Genomic DNA, 11201 nt, shown 5'->3' with positions numbered 1-11201 from the left:
GAATTTATTGAGTACTTTATCAGAAAGTTTTTTTAAATCACATGCCTTTGCTCTGAATCCACTCATTCCTCTTCTCCCACTGAATTTGAACTCTGTCAGCCTGAATAAATGCAAGGTGGGTTTTTTTCATGTTCACACCCATTAAAAATAGTATTTATTATTTTATCTGGTTTTACCTCACAATTAAAAGTCTCCTTACTTCTAGGTTCTGATAGAAAACATAAACTTATCTAAAATGTTGTGCTTTTCTGAGGTTGACTGTTTCTTAAAACCCAGCCATGTGTTCTTGGCCGGCTTTTCTCTTAACAGTAAATAATTTCATCAGCTTGACTTCTCATAATGGAACAAAATCAATCATTCTTCTTGATTTTGTTTGTTTGGCTAAAAAGTGTAAGTGAAATGCACAATAATTGTTTTCTGCTTAAAAGCATTTTTATTTGCACTTTACCAAAGATTCTTACACAGATATTTTTAAGCAACAAATTAGAGAAACCCATTTTCTAAAATGTTGATACTTTCATTTTAGTACTTGATCATTAACCCGGAAGATTTGTTTTCTGTTGCAAACATATCTCTTATGCAAGACATGTCTCCAAAACACAATGTTAGATATTCTCTTTGGTGCAGAATATTATTCCATTACCATATGTATAAAAGAGAAAATACAAGCTCCATAGGGTCGGTGCACTCATTCGTCTGACTCCATATATCCCTGCATGCATCCCAAATAATAGCATTGCACTCAAATCTGCATTATACATTTAAACTGAAATAAAATTGAAAATAATTATCATGTCCTCCCACGCCCCCAAAATAACATGAAGCACACCAGTGTGGGATTATTATTAACTAAGAAAACTGAGAGGAAACTTCTCTTACTTTCCTAAATAGCCACACTGTTTTCTACCTCCTCTGGGTCCAAGTATATGTACGGCACTTCCAGACTCTTGTTTCTCTCTTTGATTGCTGCACTCAACGCTGCCAACTCCTTTTGAAAGTTCTCTATCATCTGCCGTGGAGTCTCCTCACTGAAGTGGTTCTCAGGGTACTGACCAAGAGGTACCTGATGAAATCAATGACACTTAGTTTTTCTGCCACCGAGATGCAAATGTTTGAAAAATGTAGGCTACTTGTGTAAACATATAGAGCCATGAAGAAGTCATGGAGTTGCATAGTAGCATTTTACCTTATTTATATACAGGGTCATCTCAAGAAAATAGAAAACCATGAAAAACCTAATTCATTAGGTCATTCACTGCAAAAATGAACCTCATATATTATAAAGAAACATTAGACGCAGAGTGATCTATTTCAACCATTTATTTCTGCTCATTTTGTCAATGGATTGAAGCTACAGAAAATCCAAAAGGAAATTTCTCAAAGTTGCATAGACCAAATAATACATGGACATTTTTTTGACAGAAATTTAGGGTGGGATGGTTAATTGTTTGTTTTGTTTTGTGGGTTTGTTTTATTGATCTGCACAGCATTTTGAGCTGCTTTTAGTACGAAGGATGCTTTATAAATAAAATCGATTGATTGATTGATTGAACTCTCCTTCAATCTGATGGAAAGCTGTCAAATCATCAGTCTTTATTCTCCAAGCTCCACTTCATAACATTTCCTTACTACAAATACATTTGTATCTACAGAAGAGGATTAGGGCCACCGAAAAAAGAAAAAAAAAGAATTCTGAGATTAAAGTCAGAATTCTTTTTTTTTCTTTTTTCGGTGGCCCTAATCCTCTTCCGTATGTATCCATCTCATGTAATAGTTAAGATTTCAAAGAAACTGAATTTTGGGTTTTCAATAGCTGTAAGGCATACTCATCAAAATGCGCTGAATACATTAGACTGTGTAATTAATCTACAAGTATAGATATATGGGTTTTTGGTTTTAAAGCTGAATAACTGAAATGGATTCACTTTTTAATTATTTTCTGCTTTATTGAGATGAACCTGTTCAAATGTTCTTGATAAAGCTTGACCATATGTTTGCAAAACACAATGAAGTGTGAACACTCACAAAGTCACTGGACTTCTGGCTGAGCAGCCACAGGGTGGCCATGCCCTGAACAGTGGTGTTGACATCTGGCAGTGTTTTCAGCATTGTTTCTTCAGTCGCTTCCCCTTTTTTGGTTGGAGGTGGCAGTTGCAGGGAGATTGGAGTGTTTGGCATCCAGCTACCAAAGTCAAACTGCAGTATAGAAATGAGTATTATAGTTTGTTATTGATTTCTTTTGCTTGTGGAATTTCAAAATTTCAAAATTTAAAAATACAGTTCTATTAACTTTAAAGCATAATGGTTATAATTACAGTTGTAGTTGTCTGACTGATAGCTTTAGACAGTTTGCTGACTGGATTCAGGCCATGATTGCTTGAACCTTTAGATGGTTTAAAATAGTGTTTGCTTGGTTGTTTGTTTGTTGTTGTTTTTTTTACAACCAACCTTTAAATCTATTAAACTTGATATGACAACCTACCCTATCTTAACAAAATGTACATTATTAATAGAATCAAGGTAGAAGGTGCTCCTTGGTATTGACCTGAGACCCATTTATATTGATAAAAATAATATGGACACAAATATCCCTGCATACCACAGACAGTATACCTTATCAGAGCCACATGCATTGAAGGATCATGAAAGGTGTTTTTACTCCTGCATTTATTGACTCACTATAGGAGCCTGGCAGAAGATCAGTTAAGACATAAACTTCATTCATAATGCAATGTGTTTGCATTATGTGTTTACAGGATTACAATTTTTTTATCCGTTTTATCTATGCTGTAAAGTCTGTATTCAAAAAAACTATGTGATTTGAAGACCATGTTTGCTGAATTTGAATTATGCTCTAGCATTTGTAGCATTATATACAGTATCAATTGATGGCTTTGTATTCATTTACTCTGAAATAACACAGCGAGCTTCAATTCATGTGCAAATAATACAAATCATATCTAAATCTTAGAAAATCATATCTAAATCCCAAACCCTTACCTGTCCACTGTTCACAGCAGCATGCTGGCCTGACCCGGTGAAGATCACCATGGTGACAAACTTGATGAGCTCATCCACGGTGGTAAGTTTCTGTGGGATTCCTGAGAATTAGAAAAAGTAAACTTAACATTTAAAAATTCGATGTTTGATCAATTCTTAACCGTCCATCCCATCCCACCGATTGTCTCTAACCACTTGTTCTTGTAGGTCTGTAAGTGGGTGAGGGTTGGGGTGGGTTGGTGCCTATCTCCAGCAGTCTTTGGGCAACATAGGGACACACAAGACAAACAACCATGGACACACACAATCATATCTAGGGGTAATTTAGAGACTAAATAACATAATAGTCAATTGACTTCTAGGAGGCAGCTGGAGTACCCAGAAAAGATCCATTCATACATGGAGAAAACGTGCAATGTTCTGGGTTGAGGCCCAGAACGTCCTTGCTACCAGGCAACAGTGCTACCAGCAGCATCCCTTTGCAACCCAAATGCTTCCATTATACAGATCTGTAATATGTTTATCAAGCCGTATTATTTTCTTTAATGTATACCTGAGCGAGGCTGGGAAAGGAATCCATGTTCATAAATGTCCAAAATCCACTTTTGAAGTTCGGAGTCTTGCTGAACTTCAGCATTAGTCTTGTAGTAGTAGCTCAGGATACCCCGCACAAATCTTTCAGACACAGAAATATTTTGTAAAACACGTTAAATACATACCCAGTAAGAGTAAAGTGTGTTTCTCATTTCATGATTTTTTTTCAGGAATATTACTGAATTTATGATACCTTTTTTCTTTTCTAATAATTTACATTTCTAATATTTTAAATATCACTGATTTCTTTAATACCACAAATTATTTGCATGGGCAAAATGACCATAAATGATACAGGACAACAGTCAGGATGATTACCAGAGGAAGTTACCTGATGTAAATTTGGGCTGATTTAAATTCAACATGAGAAAGGATTAAAGAAAAAAAAACTGAAATCCACTAAAATCTTTCTTGATTTTTTTAACAAAGCTTTATTTAGCCCCAGGGATAACTCTACCCATCTATAGTTGCTGGAGAAGTTTTTTTTTTTGCTGGTTCACAGTATAATCATTAATGTTGTTCTGTACAAACATGATTGTTTTGCAAGCCAAAATGGAAGGCCTTAGTCAGTATAAACAACAAAGCAGTCTGAAAAGCAGCTCAGACAAAAGGCAGAAAAAAATAATTACTACCCATTTCTCTTCCTAACACATTAAGTAGAAGTGTGAAAGTTTTGTACAATAAGCCATCTGACGATTTGTCGTTAACAGATAAAGTAGCATGATGTAAGATGCAAAATGGAAATAGCCTATTACACCTGTTGATAGTATCCCACACTCTGAGTGCATCATCTCTGTAGTAGAAGTTTGGTACGTCCTTCAGTTCGCGCTCAGCAATGTCTTCAGGCACACAGAGGGAGCTGTATGTTACGGAGGACAGCGATCTCCTTAGAATTGTCATCATACCCTCTCCTCCAGAAGCTGAAAACTAGAGAAAGGTAAAGTCAGTTAAAGACAAACACTGTCATTCAAAATTAAAACTAATGATGTCCTTCTGAGTAAAGTTTTTTTTTACTTTGGTGAAAACACCCTCCTCAGATATGAGTCTTTTCCGAGCTAAGAAGTTGATCTGCAGAGTGTAGCGAGTGTGAGGTATGAGAAGCTGAAAAAGGAGAAAACACTGTTGGTTATAACAACAGGAACAGTTTGCAAATAAAAAAACTTATTCTGAATTACAATAATACACAGTCAAAACTTCAGAATGAGTAAAATTAACAAATCAATAAGCTCAAGTTTTTTACATGTTGCATCATCATGAGAATCTGTCAGTATAGGCATAAACACAGTGGAACCTGCAGCTTCAGTTACCTTGTAGAGAGGATGCACCATGGGCACGTTGCGCAACAGTGACACTGCAAAGACCTCAGCCAGCAGGTGAGTGCGCAGCAGGTGAACGTTGAGCTGATGCTCACTGAAATCTGCACTTCTGACAAAAATCTTTGCCATCAGCCAGTCGTACTTGGAATCAGATGGCAAGAAGATTGGATTGTCCTCTGCTGGTTTCTGCTTCAGCTACATCAGAGTTTAAATAACGTATAGGTATTTATTTGATTACAGGTAAATCATGCAGATGAACAATGTTTCTGAAATTGTTTAGTATTTTTTCTGCTGACTCATTTTTTTGAGAACCTCTGTGAAGAGTTTGAACTTAAGCCACACTGATAGTCTGAAATCAGATTAAACAAAACAGTAGTCAGATAGGCGTGTGTGTTTGAAGCTATAACCCTTCGACAAAAGAACAAACCAGACTGGTGGTTGAAGTGATAGACCTATAATCTTTGTGTGATCTGACTTCCAAGTTTTTCTACAAGTCTACTTTCTAAGAAAGGAATTTGGCTTGCGACTTATGTCAATTCTTTTCAAAATACACAACTTGGATGTCAATCTCTTGTTATTTCTACATTTAAAATTGGCTTGATTAATTCACAAACTTATAACACCACAGTAAGTGTTGCCATCAGGCATCAATGTCTTGCTAAAAGTGCAAATGTCTCATTTCAGAATCAGAAAACAACAACAAAAAAATGTTGATAGTGTGAAGGATCCATGAATTGCAATTGTTTTTAAAAGCAGATGCAGGATTCAAAAACACTTTTTTTTTTAAAACACAAAAGGTCCTTTGGAGTCATGTATCCCTAAAACAGAAAAAAAAGAATTTTGTTTTAAATAAAAAAAGTCCACTCTAACAGGAATGTGTTGAATTAATGTGTGAGAAGTAGAGAGTGATCAGAAGAAAATCTTATAAATCAGCAGATTTAAACTTTTCCCCAAACAAAAATACAGTTATGAATTAAGTTAATTAGAGCATAAGTACAAAAATACAGCACCTGTTAGTGAGGGGGTAAATCCCTCTCACACTGACTGATCAATTTATCGAAAAGAAAAACTTTTAACTGCATCCATTCACTGCTGCAATGTTTTACAAAGTCGCTGCGTAAAACAGTGTGTTGTACTGTTGATAGCAATGCTAACACCTGCACACCTGTTAACACCAGAGTAACAATGCTAGTCACAAAATAATCTGAATACCGGATACTGTCCGAATTTTACATATTTAAAAAAAATCTTTTAAATTACAGGTTTTGTGACAAGTGGTCATGAATTACTGATAGACCAGCGTTATCATAGAAGGCTTACCAGACAGCTACTCTGTTGGGTCCTCTAGCTGTGATCAGGCAACATTTCTCCTCACTTCCTCCTCATTCCGGCAGTTATCATGAAAATGTTTGTCTTATGAACTTGATTTGAAAATGGCAACTTTGCAATGAATACTTTTATCTTGAATGGCTGTAGTGATTGATGTGCATGTTTTGGGTTCCAAACTCAACCTAATCAATGGTTGCTTGGTCTTAAGAGCCTGGTTCTTTCTGTTAAATATTTTCCCAAAGTTTATGTTATGCCCGACTGTCTGGTTCCTGCCAAACTTTAATCTTTTGGCTTGTACAAAAAAGACATTTAATTGAATACTTAATAATTCGTGCACTTTAATTACTGTATATGAGTGCTAATCTCACCTGAATAGCAATTGGCATGAGTTTATCATCTGGAGCTTTGTGGAGCAAGACAAGTGGAGCCATCAGGTACTGCTTCTCGTCATTGATGGTGTTTGCTTTCACTCCATCCATTTGCTTGTAGTCACAAAGGAATATGTTGCCTTTCTGTTTAACATTTTAAGAAAATGTTAACAATTTTATTTAAAAATGCAAGAACCTCAAATCTACTTAGAAATAGCTATATATTTTTTGTACAAATAATTACCTTAATTTCTTCTGCCAAGCTGCAACAACCATCAGGGAAAACCATTTTGTCAGTAACAGGAAAGTTGCCAGGCAGGATGGTGCAGCGGCGAATCAGCATGGGATTAATCCCGTTTAGAAACTGGTAACCAAAAAATGCATCTTCCTTCCAGTGTTGTTGGACATAATCTGTAAAAAAAAAACCAAAAACACAATTCTTCCACAAAAACACAATAAATTTGTTTAAAAATAAAAATGAAATGATAAATACAGTCTTCAAAAATGGTGGAAGAGCAAGCTGAATTTTTTGCAGGCCATGAGAGCACTTTTAACTTTTTGTTGTTGTTGAAGAATAAACACTCTAAAATACATTGTGAATACATTGTGTCAAGGAAAATTATTTTACATTTTCATCCAAATCACCACAAAACAAAAGTGTCACTGTATTCTTTTTACAAAGAACTTTACAAAATGCAACTTAAACAATTACAACAAATATTAAACCCAGACCCCAGTCTTAACAGGTTTCAAGGCTTAGTAGGATTAACTTTAGTGCAACTTGTCAATACCAGATATATCAGACTGTTTGCAGCAAAAAACTCTGTTGATATCATCAATGTTCTTCCAGTTAGTTTTTTTATCAGCCAGCCCCTTCAGTTTCAGCTCTGCCAGCCTAGTTAAGAAAAAACAAAAAGTTAATGTGACATAAAAATCTCAAATTAAAGGCATATGTGTATCAGACTATTAGGAGTTTACCCTGTGTTTGCTGTGAACAGAAATTCAGTCTGCTTGGTAAAGGAGAATCTGACTTCAGCAGGTAGAGAGAATGGGCCATCTACTTTTATGCAGTGAGGAATTCCTTCCACATACACATCCCAGCTGAGAAAAAAAATAGAATTTCTATGCTGTTTTATTTTAGTACAGATGGAAAAAATCATTTTGTTTCTCAATACAAAACACATCAGCATATGCACTTGCGACTTAGTAAATTAGAATTTCATCAAAAAGGTAATCAAAGTGAAACTCACACCCAAATCATTTTTTTTTGCTGATAACCTGTCTAAATAAGCTATCTGGGCTTCTGTCTTTATGTTTCTGTGAGAATTTTGACATTTTTGTGCAATTCTTTTAGTTCTGCATTATTTTGTTTAAAATCGTCACACTATTGGTCTCTTCGGTCAAACGGTTCTTAGACATTTGAATTGTCCTATTGGTTGCAGCAGTACGGGTTGGTACAACTTTGTCACTTCTGGTATAAAAGCACAGCCCTCTGTCCCTCCTCACCTCTTGCTCGCCACTATCGCCCGTTTGGTGGAGAGTTAAGAGTAAGAAGTGCTGCCATGGCGACTGGCGGGCATTGCTTATGGTGTTACTCAGCTTTACAAATGTGTGATTTATTTGCAATGTTGTGTTACATTGTTACATTATATTTAGTGTACTTTATATTATTGTTCTTCTTTTAATTCCACTTAAAGTCTGTTGTCTTGTGAGCCTTAGTATTTCACCATAACAGGTAAAACACGCTTATCTTACCTAGGAGTAATTGCGTACGAATACCTCAGACAATTTTTTGAAGAGGTACTTTTTATAGCTTCTTTTTTTCTGTAGAACATTCTGAATAATATTTGTCATGTTTGGTATTGTTGCAATCATATGCATAAAAGAAGTGTATTTGTCCACCCCAATGCTTATGGAGGAAACGCACAAAATATTCTCTTAAGTAGATTAAGAACATTTGAAAAACAATCTGTGCTCAATTTGTGATTACTCGTGATTAAACATTTTAGTAGTTTGACAGGCCTGTCTGTCTATAAATTTGAAGTTTATAATATAACGAGTTGCAGTGTTACATTGAATTGCTAAAGTACATTTACGTCAAGTTATTAAGATGCAGTCGTAAATATAAACTCAGACAGGGAAAAGGGGTTTTTGTGTTTTTCCCACTCTGATTTCTCACCCATAGTCTTTCTGACGCTGCTTGAGCTCTTGTTCCCGGCTGTCCCTGCCAAGATGATGATTATCTTCGAACCCTTTCAAGGCTGGGAAAAAAGAGAGGAAAAAAATCATGTGATGATGTGTTGGTATTAATTTGCTCCTGTCTTCCTCTAGTTTAACAGAACCAAGCTTTTAACAGAATTTGTGGCTGTTCGACGGACCTGTTCCTTCTCTGAAGCGGTGCACCTTGCTGTCAGTGATCCAGCGGTAGATGGGGAAGTTGTAAATGTCTCCCTCTGGGGATTTGACTTCAACTTTGGCTGGGAACCAAGAATCTTCTGGGAACAGCAAAAGAGGCTGTTTGTCAAGCTCTACCAGCACCAGTTTTCCAAGGGACTTGGGGGAGGAAACTGTAAAAGATGCCACCTACCACAATAAAAACAACAATTTGAAATCATAAAAAGACTTCAAGGGCATACTTATAGCAAGAGGTCAACAATGGTAAACCACAGCAATAACAGAATGGTTTATCTCAATGAATGCTTATCTACATTAGAGTATCTTGCTCAAATATATTTTGCAAATAAGAACAGAGAGATATCAGCCTGTACATTTCTAAAGCTGGCAGAGACATACGCTAAAATAATACCAGCTGTAGTTACAAAAAATGGAAGTTGTTTTGGCTTAAGGGTGCAAATTCATGACTCACATTTTTCTCATTTTGTTTTTAAAACATTTTTGTAATTATACAGTATATCCTATTCTGTCCACTTCCCAATTATGCATTACTTTGTGTTGGTGTATCCCAATTAAATATAATGAAGTTTGCGGTTGTAGCATGGCAAAATGTGAAAAGTTCAGTGACCTTAAATACTTTTGCAAGTCCCTGCATTGTACTTCTCCGGGACGCAATATATAAAACAATGCGGTGACTTTATATCATTACACATACCCTGTTGTGAAATAAGTGACAGTTATTTTGTGATTCTTGGTCTAAAGCTGCTCTTCATTTGAATTTGAAGCTCAATCTTTCAGACTTACAGCTCCTCTGACAAATGCCGAAGCTCCTCTCAAGCTCAACAGCAGCTTGCGTTCATTTTCCCCTTTTGTGCCAACCAGCTTAATGTAGACATTGTTGAGAGTGGTGGCAACGGCGCGATTAGCAGTGTACACAGTTACTTCATAATCCAACATTTTTGCTGTTGAAAATTGATCCACCTTGATGTCAAGAGAGAGAAAAACAATCAACATCAACACTGATTGGTTGGTTGTTCTAGTTTATTGCAATACAATTCAAAAGGATTGCCCTGATAACTAACAAAACGTTTTACAGACAAACTGATGAAAGATACTGAATCAGAATGAAATGGAAAAATTTAATTTGATATAACAACTACAAATAAAAGATTCTTGTTTGTTTCTGTTTTTCAGCAACTTTTGAATGTATTAGTCTTACCTCTGCTAATGAGATCACAAAGTTTCCTTGAAGAGCTGCTGTGTTGATGCAAGTTAGCACCACTGTTTTCTGTATATATACACGTATTCAATGGGAGTGTTTGTTCAGTAAGAAACGGCTATGGTAATGAAACTACGCGGAAAGTAAACCTCCCACCTCTCATCTTTAGTGTTTTTCCTGTTCTTACTTAAATGTGGGGACTTTCATGACTCAACACGTTGGGTTTACATACCTCTTGAGATATGGATAACATCAATAACACCTGCATGTCACTGCAGAATGACACATTGATAATAACAAAAACCAAGATTTTTGTTTACAATTGTTTTTCCCAGAACAACAAAACAAACTGAGCGCATGTTAATTTATTACTTAACACAAAGATGGTTTTTTACCGTTTTTCACACCAAACCACATTTAGAGTAAGCAACACATATCTTTAATGCAAAACTATTTCTCTGCATAGTTATTTGATCAAAATCCCTTCTTACAGACAAAAAGGATTTAGCAAGAACTCTATAAGTAGTAGGGCGGTCTTGTAAAAAGTCAACAAAATGATGACTTATTTGCATATTATCTGGTGCTGATCTTTTAGCAACATTATGAAACTATTCATTTCATCATTTAGGAAATTGCTTGATGTTTAATGCAATACCTGTAATGCAGTATCTGACAGTTATGTGTCATGTTTGGCAAAGTACAGAGATGGCATATCATTTAAATGTAACCTGTTCTCGACCTATAATGTTTAGAGAGGGGTTTGGATGCTATTTAATCTGGAAACCATAGAAATTGCTGTACAAAAGAGAAAACTAGTCTGCAGTCTAAAACTGAACTTTCAGGTTACATAACTCAATTTTCTGGTGCAAATGGAGTAAGTGTCACTCTGTTGTGCAAATACCAATGATAAAATAACTGAAAAAGTGCTTAACGTTCCACAAGCTTCTGACACACGTTTTACTCTGTCTAGCTGAATTGTTG

The 11201-nt window shown here is 35.8% G+C and overlaps 1 protein-coding gene across 2 annotated transcripts; it reads right to left on the bottom strand.

Annotated features, from left to right (window-relative positions):
- LOC116720772 (arachidonate 15-lipoxygenase B-like) lies at nucleotides 1-10763 on the bottom strand. 2 transcript variants are annotated; one of them, XM_032564192.1, is made up of 15 exons: nucleotides 10221-10763; nucleotides 9806-9982; nucleotides 8986-9190; nucleotides 8787-8868; nucleotides 7586-7708; nucleotides 7399-7502; nucleotides 6852-7018; nucleotides 6608-6751; nucleotides 4902-5105; nucleotides 4609-4695; nucleotides 4352-4521; nucleotides 3554-3675; nucleotides 3001-3101; nucleotides 2026-2196; nucleotides 1-1063 (listed from the first exon to the last, which is right to left on the bottom strand). In XM_032564192.1, the coding sequence occupies exons 2-15, from the start codon at nucleotides 9956-9958 to the stop codon at nucleotides 884-886; spliced, it is 2013 nt and encodes a 670-aa protein (XP_032420083.1). In that variant the 5' UTR covers nucleotides 9959-9982; nucleotides 10221-10763; the 3' UTR covers nucleotides 1-883. The 2 variants fall into 2 exon arrangements, with proteins under 2 accessions (XP_032420083.1, XP_032420081.1); XM_032564190.1 differs by lacking the exon at nucleotides 10221-10763 and having other exon boundaries at nucleotides 9806-10199.
- Nucleotides 10764-11201: the final 438 nt, after the last annotated feature.

The sequence above is a fragment of the Xiphophorus hellerii genome, chromosome 5, assembly GCF_003331165.1.
Source record: "Xiphophorus hellerii strain 12219 chromosome 5, Xiphophorus_hellerii-4.1, whole genome shotgun sequence".
NCBI classification, from domain to species: Eukaryota; Metazoa; Chordata; class Actinopteri; order Cyprinodontiformes; family Poeciliidae; genus Xiphophorus; species Xiphophorus hellerii.
This window is presented reverse-complemented; position numbering and strand designations above follow the sequence as displayed.